The sequence below is a fragment of the Hypanus sabinus genome, chromosome 5 (assembly GCF_030144855.1).
Source record: "Hypanus sabinus isolate sHypSab1 chromosome 5, sHypSab1.hap1, whole genome shotgun sequence".
NCBI lineage: Eukaryota > Metazoa > Chordata > Chondrichthyes > Myliobatiformes > Dasyatidae > Hypanus > Hypanus sabinus.
In genome coordinates, this window is record NC_082710.1 from 86,675,182 (window position 1) to 86,688,850 (window position 13,669).

At 42.9% G+C, this 13,669-nt stretch overlaps 1 protein-coding gene across 1 annotated transcript in view; it reads left to right on the plus strand.

Moving 5' to 3' along the window:
* Positions 1–13,669, plus strand: part of LOC132394274 (contactin-associated protein-like 5) — a 1,716,192-nt gene that overhangs the window by 1,440,945 nt on the left and 261,578 nt on the right. Inside the window, exon 18 of the mRNA XM_059970198.1 lies at positions 9,003–9,242. Coding sequence (XP_059826181.1) covers positions 9,003–9,242 — 240 coding nt within the window. The remainder of the gene's footprint in view (positions 1–9,002; positions 9,243–13,669) is intronic.

Here is a 13,669-nt window from a genome sequence, read left to right on the forward strand (position 1 = left end):
TTTCAGCTCCTGCCTCTGTCTGTAAGATATTTTGTAAGTTCTACCCATGATTGTGTAGGTTTCCTCCAGGCGCTCTAGTTTCCTCCCACATTCCAAAGACTTACAGTTATGGTTACTGAGTTGTGGGCATACTACATTGGCTGATTTGATTTGTCACAACTGACATATTTCACTTTATGTTTCAATGTTTTAATGCACACAGGACAAATAAAGCTAATCTCTTTATCTCTGAAAATGACACATCTCACAGCATGACCTGAGCTGCTCCATTATTAGCCTTGCCAAAAAAAGTGTCTCATCCCTAATGGCCTATGAGTTTTATGAGGTTATTGCATGCATAATAATTGTCTATTGCTCTCATTGTGGTAAATAAAATGAGTAGTTTACACAATAAGAATACTTCATATGCCAGAACTAAGGTTTGTTGGATTCTGATGTTTTAATCCAAGGTTCTTTCAAAGGTCAGGAAAGAGGCACAAAACTTGTTTCATTATCATTTCATTAAGTGTTAATAGAACAAGGAGGAATTGAAACAACCAGTGATAGAGGTCTACTAGTGAAGTGAGAGACAACAGAACTAAGCCACTAGGATGGCTTTGGCCTTGTTGTCAACTCTTTTTATTCCCATAAATATGAAAAATTCCATTCAAATTTCTAAATAAGAGTCAACCAGTGAGAAAGCTCTTGTTCAAATAATGTAGCACCAGAGAAACTTCCAGAATCATACCAGTATAACCACTAGGGGAATACACTGAACAACTGCATATATATACTGTGACCACAAGGAAACATACTAGTTACTTGTATATAAGTAATTCTATAAAATACAAGCAGTTAATTAATTGTTAAACTGCAAATAAACAAAAAATAAATGGCTTAATCTAAGAATTAAGCAGTTGGATCCAATGAGTCTCTCTGTCTCTGCATCCTGAAAGCGGAACAATTGAGCCTGGAGTCTCATTATTTCAGGTTGGACTCAGTAGGCCTCCAGGAGTGAAGCCTCACACTCGCATGGTGAATGTGCTGCTTTGGCACTGACTGTACCCAATGTCAGGATTGAACCTAGGTGGCTGGAGCTGTGAGATGGTACCTGTGCTAATTATGCCACTGTGCTGTGTTTTCTGACTGAATTATGCAATCTAGTAATGCTCACTTGGCAATTTATCCATGTCTTGAGAGTTTCAAAATCAAAATTGGATTTAATATCACTGGCATATGCTGTGAAATCTATTAGCTTTATAGCAGCAGTACAATGCAATATACTGTCAATATGTATGGAGAGAAAAAAATGAATTATATTATGTATATAGGTATATATGTCTATTAAATAGTTATGTTAAATAAACAGTGCAAAAAACAGAAATTAAAAATTAAAATCCCCTGGACCATATAAAGCTAAACATTGAAGATACCAACATTATTTAATGAATGGTGAAAGGGCACTGATACAAATTAACTACATCAGTCATCAGGACCAATAGAGAAAGAACTTCTCTCTGTTCTGAACTCCAGTAAATAATTTCAGCTGCAAAAAGGAAAACATTTTTAATTTTTTTATGTTTGCAACACAGATAATTTAGCCTTCTTCTGAAATTATGCAGATAAAAGTGGTTCCATAATGGACTTGACCCTCCTCTGCCCTGTTTCACTGTATGGATAAGTTATTTCACATTAGGAACAGCATCTTCCCCTCCACCTGAATGGACCATAAACCCATCAACACTGCTTCACTATTTTTGCTCTCTTTTCATGCACTACTTATTTACTTTTTAATTGATATATTTATTATTGCAATTATAGTATATTTTTATGTATTACACTGTACACCTGCCACAAAACAACAAATTTCATAACATAAGCCAGGGATATTAAACCTGATTCCGATTCACTGTCATTCACCAAGTTTGGGTGTTGCTGCAATATCTAACCATTTCTGTTGTGCTTCAGAAGGTGCTGGTCAACTTTATCCTGCATGGTGAGGATACTCTCAGTCATAATGTCTTATATTGTATTGAAGCTTGCAAGTTCATTTCTCTGAGGAATTAAATTTCAGTTACACCAGCTGTGGCAACAAACAAACAAGCTGGTGTACCACAGTGAATTGAGCGCCATCTGTGAAGAGAAGTGGACAGGCTGTGGTGATCCACTTCCCAGCGCACTCGAACCGGCTCACAGGGTGGCATTGAGGCCAGCCCCAAAAAGGGTGCCAGGCTTTCTTCACCAGCAAGGGGAAAAGCCTGCGCGCGGGACGGGACGAGGCTACCACACCAGACCGCTACCCTGTGCCGCACATTCACGACTTTGCAGCAAACCTGCACGGCGTACGGATCTTCACCATCAAATCCCGATGCATCCTGACAACATTCCCAAAACGGCTCTCATCACCCCGTTTGCCCTTTTCGAATTTCTCCGCATACCGTTCGGCCTAAAGAATGCCGCACAGATGTTTCAGCGGTTAATGGATGCGGTGGGACGGGACCTGGACTTCGCTTTCATCTATTTGGACATCATCCTCATAGCCAGCAGTAGTTGTCAGGAGCATCTGTCCCACCTCCGTCAACTCTATGCCCGACTGGGTGAATACGGCCTGACAATTAACCCGGCCAAATGCCAGTTCGGGCTCAACACCATTGACTTCCTGGGCCACAGGATTACTAAAGACGGGGCAACCCCTCTGCTCGCCAAGGTAGACGCGGTCTGCCACTTCCCCCGACCCAACACAATCAAAGGCCTTCAGGAATTTGTGGGTATGGTGAATTTCTACCACTGCTTCCTTCCCTCAGCAGCCTGAATCATGCGCCCCCTGTTTGCCCTGATGTCGGGTAACGGCAAGGACATTACCTGGGACAAAGGGTCTTCAGCCGCTTTCGTTAAAACCAATGAAGCCTTCGCAAACGCCGCGATGCTAGTGCACCCCAGAACGGACGTCCCTACCGCCCTCACAGTGGATACATCTAACACAGCAGTCCATGGAGTGCTGGAACAACTCATCGAGGGTCACTGGCAACTCCTGGCATTCTTCAGCAAAGACTTATGACCACCTGAGCTCAAATACAGTGCTTTCGACTGGGAACTGTTGGCGCTATACCTGGACCACTTACCTTTGCGTTCACGGACCACAAACCACTTACCTTTGCGTTCACAAAAGCATCCGACCCCTGGTCGTCCTGCCAGCAGCGACATCTGTCCTACATCATGTCCGAAAACACAACGGATGTTCGGTCTGTCTCGGGAAAGGGCAATGTCATGGCGGACGCTCCCTCCAGACCTAACATCCAAGCCCTGTCCCAGGGCGTAGACTATTCAGCGCTGGTGGAGGTGCAGCAGGCAGACGATGAGATCCCTAGTTACAGAACTGCACTCCAGTTTGCAGCTCCAGGACCTCCCTGTAGGCCCAGGTGAGAAGACCCTACTCTGTGACGTAACCACCAGCCAACCCCACCCCATCGTCTCGGCAGCCTGGCGGCAGCGTGTTTTCAGCTCCATTCACAACTTAACGCACCCCTCCATCAGGTCAACCGTGTGGATGGTAGCCAAGAGGTTCTTTTGGCACGGACTCCGCAAACAGGTCAGTGAATTGGCCAAAATGTGCATGCACTGCCAAACAGCCAAGGTGCAGCGGCACACCAAAGCCCTGTTGCTGCAGTTCCACCCCACCTGCCGGCATTTCAACCACATTCATGTGGATACCGTGGGCCCCCTGCCAGTGTCACAAGGAGCGCGGCACCTCCTGACTATCGTAGACCGGTTCACCAGATGGCCAGAGGCAGTCCAGCTCACCGACACCACCTCCGAATCTTGAGCCCAAGCACTAATTGCAACCTGGGTATCTCGCTTTGGTGTACCGGCCCACATTACCTCCGACAGAGGCGCCCAGTTCACCTCCAGCCTGTGGTCAGCTATGGCCAGTCTTTTGGGGACACAGCTGCACCACACAACTGCCTACCACCCACAGTCGAACGGACTAGTGGAGCGTTTCCACCGTCACCTGAAGTCGGCTCTCATGGCCCGCCTCAAAGGGCCTAACTGGGTGGTTGAGCTTCCCTGGTTCCTGCTCGGAATCTGCACGGCGCCCAAAGAGGATCTGCACATCTCGTCGGCCGAGTTGGTGTACGGTGCACCCCTGGTCGTCCCAGAAGAGTTCATACTAGCCCCAAGGGGGCAAGAGGAAGAACCTGCAGCAGTCCTGCAGCAAGACTACGCGAGAGACTCGGTAACCTGGCCCCCATACCCACTTCACAGCATGGGCAGAACCCAACCTGCGTACCCAAAGACCTGCAGAACTGTAAGTTTGTTTTTGTACGATGGGGCGGACACCGGACACCACTACAACGGCCATTTACGGTGATCAGAAACAACGGGTCCACATTCGTGCTGGACATTGGGGGGGAAGAGGAGGTTTTCAAACTGGCCCATGTGGACTTGGCGCAGCCTGTCAAGATTCAGGCACTGTGGCACAGAGGCAGACCTCCCAAACAGAGACCGACCCAGACTGAGGACATTGGGGGGTGTATCGCCGGTTCTAGGGATGGGGTTATGTGGTGACCCACTTCCCAGTGCACTCGAACCAGCTCACAAAGTGGAGCGTGCCGGCAGAGAGGCCGGCCCCAAAAAGGGCGCTAGGCTTTCTTCACCAGCAAGGGGAAAAGCCCCCCCATGGGACGGGACTGTGAATATGCGCTCCCTATAGCATTCCCGCCCGGGGAGGGCAGGAACAGGAAGGCTTTAAAGCGAGGTTGTGAAGTTTGAATAAATCTGTTTTCCAATGCAACTCACCGACTGCGTGTCGTTATTTCAGCACTGCGTGTAGCACACCGCTACAAGGCAGCATTTTGTGTCAAGACCCTTTAACTGGACAACATTTGTGGGTCTAGATCTCCACTCACATCACTGGATCATTAATCCAGAGCTCTGGTCACTAGTTCATTGGTCATAAGACATTGGAGAAGGATAAATCTATTCAGCCCATCGAGCCTACTCCACCATTACATCAATGGGTGATTTATAACCACTTTCAAGCCCTTTCTCTTGCCTTCTCCTTGTAACAGTTGACACACTTACCAATCAAGAATATATCAATCTCTGCTTTACGTATCCCCAATGACTTGGCCAGCAGAGCCACCTGTAGCAATGGATTCCACAGATACACCACTCTCTGGCTAAAGAAGTTCCTCCTAAATGAACATCCCTCTATTCTGAGGCTGTGCCCTCTGGTCCTAGATGCCCCCCACTACAGGAAACCTCTTGTCCATGTCCACTCTATCTAGGCTTTTCAATATTCAAGTTTCAGTGAGACTCCCACTGTCCATAGTTTTAAACTGCAACGTGTACAGGTCCGGAGCCCTAAAATACTTTTCACAACCCTTTGGAACCAGTGCAACCCTTTCATTCCCGGATATTTCTCATGAAACTCCTCTGCACTGTCTTCAATCCCAGTGTATCCTTTCTTAGATAAGGGGCCCAAAACCATTCACAATACTAATCAATACCATATAAAGCCTAAGTATTAATGAGCAAGGCTTATTGAGAAAGTAAGGAGGCATGGGATCCAAGGGGACATTACTTTGTGGATCAGAACTGGTTTGCCCACAGAAGGCAAAGGGTGGTTGCAGATGGGTCATATTCTGCATGGAGGTCGGTCACCAGTGGAGTGCCTCAGGGATCTGTTCTGGGACCCTTGCTTTTCGTGATTTTTATAAATGACCTGGATGAGGAAGTGGAGGGTTGGGTTAGTAAGGTTGCTGATGACACAAAGGTTGGAGATGTTGTGGATAGTGTGGAGGGCTGTTAGAGCTTACAGCTGGGACATTGATAGGATGCAAAACCGGGCTGAGAAGTGGCAGATGGAGTTCAACCCAGGTAAATGTGAAGTGGTTCATTTCAGTAGATCAGATATAATGGCAGAATATAGTATTAATGGTAAGACTCTTGGCAGTGTGGAGGATCAGAGGGCTCTTGGGGTCCGAGTCCATAGGACACTCAAAGAGTTGCGCAGGTTGACTCTGTGGTTAATAAGGCATAGAGTGTATTGGCCTTCATCAATCGTGGGATTGAATTTAGGAGCTGAGAGGTAATGTTGCAGCTATATAGAACTCTGGTTAGACCCCACTTGGAGTAATGTGCTCAGTTCTGGTCGTCTCACTACAGGAAGGATGTGGAAACCATAGAAAGGGTGCAGAGGAGATTTACAAGGATGTTGCCTAGATTGGGGAGCATGCCTTATGAAAACTGGTTGAGTGAACTTGTCCTTTTCTCTTTGGAGTGACGGAGGATGACAAGTGACCTGATAGAGGTGGAGAAGATGATGAGAGGCATTGATCATGTGGATAGTCAGAGGCTTTTCCTCAGGGCTGAAATGGCTGCCACAAGGGGGCACAGGTTTAAGGTGCTGGGGAGTAGGTACAGAGGAGATATCAGGGGCAAGTTTTTTGTGCAGAGAGTGGTGAGTGCATGGAATGGGCTGCCAGCAATGGTGGTAGAGGCGGATACGATAGGGTCTTTTAAAAGATTTTTGGATAGTTACATACAGCTTAGTAAAATAGAGGGCTCTGTGTAACCCTAGTAATCTCTAAGGTAGGAACATGTTCAGCACAACTTTGTGAGCCAAAGAGCTTGTATTTTGCTGTAGATTTTCTATGTTTCTGTTTTTCTATTAAATACCTATCCATGGTCAGTTCATTCAATGATTTAATGGGCAAAGGTCTTTGAGTAGAATATCAGTAATTTTTTAACCTTGAGATGTGCCTACTCACTCACCCAAAATTCCTTTGACACAATTTCTGTACATCTACTTTCATCACAAACGGAGAATATTGTAACCTCCAAGTTTCTCTTGTACATTTTTATACTTAAATTGCTTTAAGAAGTACAGGGGTAGAATGGTAGTGTAGCAGTTAGTACAATACTTTACAGCACCAGCTGTAAGAATGGGGTTTGATCCTGCTGCTGTAAGAAGTTTGTACGTTCTTCCTGTGACTACACAGGTTTTCTCTGGGTCCACTGATTTCTTCCCATAAGACTATAAGATATAAGAGCAGAAGTAGGCCATTCAGCCAATTGGGTCTGCTCCGCCATTCAGTCATGGCTGATCCAATTCCTCCAGTCATCGCCACTCCCCTGCCTTCTCCCCATATCCTTTGATGCCCTGGCTAATCAAGAACCTATCTATCTCTGCCTTAAATACACCCAATGACTTGGCCTCCACAGTGGCTTGTGGCAATGAATCCACAGATTTACCACTGTCTGATTGAAGTAATTTCTCATATCTCTGTTCTAAATGGACATCTTTCAATCCTGAAGTCATGCTGTCTTGCTCTAGACTCCCTAGCATGGGAAATAACTTTGCCATATCTAATCTGTTCAAGCCTTTTAACATTCGGAATGCTCCTATGAGATCCCTCCTCATTCTCTTGAACTCCAGGGAATACAGCCCAAGAGCTGCCAGACTTTCCTCATGCGATAACCCTTTCATTCCTGGAATCATTCTCGTGAATCTTCTCTGAACCCTCTCCAGAAGATTCTCACATTCCAAAGGTTAGTGAGATTTGGGCATGCTAAATTGGCACAATAAAATGTGATGACACTTGTAGACTGCCCTGCAAGAACCTTGCTGATTGGATTTGAAACCAATAATGCATTTAACTGTATGTTTCAATATACCCATGACAAATAAAGCTATTCTTAAATCCTTATTCTTAAAATATTTGGAGGCCTCAAATGGGGTAGCTGTTGCAATACTGCTTTACTGTCTAGAGCGTCTAAAACTGGGAGCCTCAGGAGAGAGGACTGGCTATTGAGGACTGAGGTATAGTAAACTTTACTCAGATGTTTATAAATCTTTGTAATCCTATAATTCGGAGACTGTGAATGTTCAATTCAAGAGACTATTCAGGACTGAAAATGAGAGGCCTTGGAGATCATGAGTATTGGGGATAAGTTTTGGAAATTAAGCCAGCATCAGAATAGGGAAGAAATGTGATCTAAGTGTCTTTGACAGTGGAATGTTTGTTGGTGCTATCTGAGGTGTTTTGAGTATCTCTGAAACTGCCTGAGGTTTTCACGAACGAAGGTCTTTAGGGTTTACAGAGAATAGTGTGAGAAATAAAAAACATCTAGTGAGTGGCACTTCCATGGGTGAAAATGCCTTGTTAAGTAAGTGAGGTCAGACAAAAATAGCCAGACTGGCTCAAGCTTACAGGAAGGCAACAATAATTCAAATAACCATGCAGAGGTGCACAGAAGAGCATCTCTGAATGAATAACAAGTTGAAACTTGAAGTGGATGGGCTACAGCAGCGGAACACCACCCCAGGTTCCACTCCTGTACCTAATAAAGTTGCCACTGAATGCGTGTCATGAAATTTGTTATTTTCTGACAGCAGTACATTGCAGTACATAACAACTACTATAAATAACAATAAGAAATGTGTATATGTTTTAAATTAAATAGGTCATGCAAAAAGGAGCAAAAATAGTGTGGTAGTATTCATGGATTAGTTCATTGTCTGTTCTGAAATCTGATGGAGGAGGGGAAGAAGTTGTAAAACATTAAGCGTGTATTTCTGTATTGTTTTTTTATCTTTTATGGGATACTGGGGAAAAATCTGGGAGGATGGATTGATTCTGCAAATACTGGAAATACAGAGTAACACACTCAAAATGCTGGAGGAACTCAATAAAATCAGGCAGCATCTATAGACAGGAATACACGGTTGAGGAAGACACAGTCAACATTTTGGTTTGAGATGCTTCATCAGAACTCAATGAATAAAAGTCCTGATGAAGAACCTCAATCCAAAATATTGACTGCTTCTTGCCTGACTTGCCGTGTTCCTCCTGCATTTTGTATGGATTTGCTTCAGTGTATACGATTTTTTTTATTCACAGCTTTTGTGTGTGTTGTGTTCATCATCCAGGTAGATTATGCAGATGCCAATATCTGATTTCCTTTAATTTTTTTGATAAGCATGAAGTAGAATCTGATTTGTGTTATCTTATTTGCAGGAGGAACAGCTTCAAGGCAGAGAGGATTCATTGGATGCATTCGGGCTTTACAGTTGAATGGGGTGAACCTCGATCTTGAAGAGCGAGCCAAAATGACTCCTGGAGTTAGACCTGGCTGTCCTGGGCACTGCACCAGCTATGGCAACCTGTGTCATAATGGAGGGAGATGTATAGAGAAATACAACGGATATTCATGCAACTGCACTTCGTCTGCATATGACGGGCCATTTTGCAAGACCGGTAAGACAGGAACTTCGGGTACAATTGTTTATGTCACTATACCCGCCCTGAGTATTCTGCAAAAATTCATTGCATTGGAAACTCAGCCCTGGACAGTAACAATAAATGTGAAGTATTATAGCTGTTAAGTCTTCTACAGCACTTCCATATGCAAGTTCCTGTGAATATTGATATCTATCAATATTCCTCTGATTTTTCACATTCTGATAACTGTTCTACGGCAGAGAGTACAGAACCATTGGACTTAAATGATAGCAAAGGAATGCAGATGGAATGTTATTTTGTTTTGCAACATAAATAGTGAATAACTAAGCTGGTAAATTAGCTTTTTATTGTCACGGGTACTAAGTATGGTGAAAAACTTGTCATCCATATCGTCTATACAGGTCAATTCATCACCATGTTGCATTTATGTAGTGCAAGATAAATCATCAACAGGGTGCAGAATAAAATATTAGAATACCTTAAAAGTGCAGTGCAGGTAGTCAATAAGGTGCAAGATCAGAATGAGATCATTTGTAAGGTAAAAAGTCTGATTGGAAGCTGTCCTTGAAGCTAGTTGTACAGGCTTTGTTGTCCTCTGCCTGAGAGAAGAGGGCAGAAGAGAGAATGTCTACAGTGGATGACATCCTTGCCTCAATAAAGCCACCAGCATAATTAGTGAAAAGTATAGATAGATTCTAAAGAGGGGAGGCTGGTTTCCATGATGTGTTGAGCTGTGTCTACAACTCTCTACCATTTATTGTGGTCACGTGCTGAGCACATGCACACTAAACCAGACAGGGTGCTTTCTGTGGTGCGTCAATAAAAATTGATAAGGGTTGGGCGGAAACATACCAAATTTCTTTAGCCTTCCGAGGAAGCAGAGGCTTTGGAGAGCTTTCTTGCCCATGCCATTTACACAGTTGGACCAGGACAGAGTACTGGTGACATCTAGGCAGGACTGTATGCATTGTCCACCTTTCTGAAGTCATTGACCAGCTTTTTTGATACACTGATATTAAAAGAAAGGTTATTCTTATGACATCATGTCATTCAGCTCTTTATTTCTTTCCTGTACTCTGACTCATTGTTATTTGAAATATAGCCCATACAGTGATATATTCCATAAACCTGTAGCTGGAGTTAGTGCAGAATCTGGCCAATGCAATCATAAGTGTACAAAGAATAGACTAGAGGGCTGAAGATGCAACCTCGTGGATCACCAGTGTTTAGAATAATTGTGGCAGAGGAGTTGTTGCCTGTTCTTACTAATTGCAGTCTGTTGGTCAGATATTAAGGTTCCAGTTGCAGAGAGTGGGATTAATGTGTCACATCAATGTCCTTTGCACTTTAAGGCTCCTTATCTAAGTAAAAAGGGTCCAGAGGCTAACATTGGAGAGGGTTCAGAGGAGGTTCATGATAATGATTCCAGAAACTAAAGGGTTAATGTTTGAGGAATATTTGATGATTCACTGGAGTTTAGAATAATGAAGATCTTTTCTCATTGAAACCTGTCAAATACTGAAAGGCCAAGACAGAGCTGATATGGAGAGATGTTTCCTATAATATGAGGAGTCTAAGAAATGAGAGCACAGCCTTAGAATACAAGGACACCCCTTTAGAACTGAGATGAGAAGGAATTTCTTGAGTAAGAGGGTGATGAATCTGTGGAATTCATTGCCACAGATGGCTGTGGAGGCCAAGTCATTGGGTGTGCATAAAACAGTGTTTGATAGATCTTTGGGTACAAGGATGTCAAAGATTACATGAAGAAGGCAAGAGAATGGGGTTGAGGGGGTTAATAAATCAGCCATGATGGATTGGCAGAGCAAATTTGATGGGCTGAATGGCCTCATTCTGCTCCATTGCACTATGGTCTTTTTCTCAGTGCCTTTTTGATGTTGAGAGATGAAAGTGTAAGGAAATAAACAGAGAAGTTTCCTCGAACATAACAGCTGAAGAATGAGCCTTAGTGAGGAATATCCAGGAGTACTGAGTCCTCTGAGTGTTGTAGATCTGGGGTAGACCCTTCACTGCATCAACAAAGATCAGGAGGAGTGTAAAGATGGACGAATTTTAGAATAATAAACATTTTAATGAGGTGCTGTTACTCGATGGAGCTGGTATAAGTAAGAAACTGCAGGACAGACAGATTAAGGGGATCAGACAAAATAATGAAGTTGATGTCAACAATCAAATCAGCCATGATATTATTGATTGGTGGGTCAGAATCAAGTGGCAATTTGGCCTTGTTATCTCTTGTCTTCTGCTCTGGATTCTCTCTCTCTCAGATGTGTTCTTTTGGAAGTGTTCCGTACAGAAGAAATTTGGTTTAAAATGTGTCAGACATTTTGTTGGAAATATCAGTTTCCAACATAAATTTTCTGTTCTGCTATATTTTTCAAAAATCATCGCTCTTGTCCTCATTTTCCTTCAGCAACCACTGTTTTTTTTTGTTTAGTTTCATTCTTCAAAGGAGTACAGTCTTTTGTTTTGTCATATTTTGAATAAGAACAATTAACATTGTCTCTATTCCCTTGATGCACTGATCACACGACTGAAGAGCTGTTAGAATCATTATTACAGGTTTACTACAAGAAACTATTATGGGGAAATCATAAATCAGGCAAGTGAAATTGAATTAAGGGACATGGTAACACTTTTTTGGCTTCAGGTGTCTTATTTTAAGAAAACAATCAAGTGAGATTATCTGGAAAGCTTGATTATTCTTTATTATTATCTTTACTTAATAGAAGGATTTTAAATGCATGAACGTTCTCACTGGGCTCAACTATTGTCTGCTCAATATTCAGTAATTATTTGAAAACAGATGTTTGGTGAAAGGTAATAAATAGACCTTATGCTTATTCCAGATGCCACACTCCAGATTCCAGATGGCAATGCCAAGGTAGATTTTGTCTTATAACAATCCAGAAGGAATCCACTTGGCCCATTGGATTCACGCTGGCTTTTAGAGAAACAATCCCATTAGTGCTACTTAATTTCCCTGTAGCTCTGTAACTTGCACTCCCCAGAGCCCAACCCATCTGGCAGTATTTCACCCAGCTCCTTCTCTTCTCGTCACTACTGCTGGGTGGGAGGTACAGGAGTCCTGGGTTCCATGCTATCAGATTCACGAACAGTTGTTGCTCTACTGGACTGTCCATCGTGCTCCTGGACTGGTGCGGATGGTTTCATTCACCTCAGTGCCAAGCTAACTCCAAAGCCTGTGCATTCACTTTTGGAGGCTCTGCAGCTCATGTTCTCAGTATTATTTGTTAACTTTTTTATTATTTGCACGATTTGTTCTCTTTTGTACATTGGATGTTTGTTGGTCTTTGTTATATGTGGCTTTTCATGGGTTCTTTTGTATTTGTCTTTTTTCCTGAGGATGCTGCATGAACATGACTCTCAAGGTTGTATCTGGTATACGTACTTCAATGATAAACTTATTTTGAACTTACATTATCAGCTGATTCTGCTTTGTCGCTAACCTACACTAAACCAGTCTTCCCTCCATGGAATCTGTATACACTTTCCACTATCTCAGAAATGCAGCCAACATAATCAAAGGTTTCTTCCACACTGAACCTAGAGCAAGAGATAGAAAGGCTTGAAAACACACCTCACCAGGCTCAAGGACAACTTCTATCCTGCTTTTATCTTGAACAGATTAACTCTTGACCATACAATCTAGCTCCTCATCACCCTTGCACCTTGTTGTCTGCTTGTACTGTATTTTCTTTAACTCTAGAACAAAGTTCTACATTCTGTTAATTGTTTTTGCCTTCATACTACTTGATGCACTTCTATTTTGTACTATTTGCATGGATGCACTAGCAATAGAGAGAGCCCAGAGGAGATTTAACAGGAATGTACAGCTGTAGATATAAGGATAGGTTAGATTGGCTGGGTTTATTATCACTGGAACATAGGAGACTAAGGACAAATAGGTTTATAGAATTATAAGGGGCATATGTAGGAGAGATATTCAAAATCTTATTCTATAACAGAGGAATCTAGAACTACACTCAGTGGGCACTTTATTATGTAGAGTGTACCTGTACATCTGCTCATAAATCCAAATGCCTAATTAGCCAATCATGTTGCAACAACTCAATGTATAAAATCATACAAATATGGTCAAGAAGTTCATTTGTCAGGCCAAACATCAGAATGGGGAAGAAATGTGATCTAAGTGACCGTGACTGTGAGATGATTGTTAGTGCCTGTCAGGGTGGTTTGAGTATCTCAGAAATTGCTGATTTCCTGAGATTTTCATACACAACAGTCTCTAGAGTTTACAGAGAAAGGTGCAAAAGACAAAAAAAAAAATCAAGTGAGCGACAGTTCTGTGGGCACAAATCCCCTGCTCATGAGAAAGATCAGAGGAGAAAGGCCAGACTAGTTCAGGCTGACAAAATGGCAACAGTAGCTCAAATTTC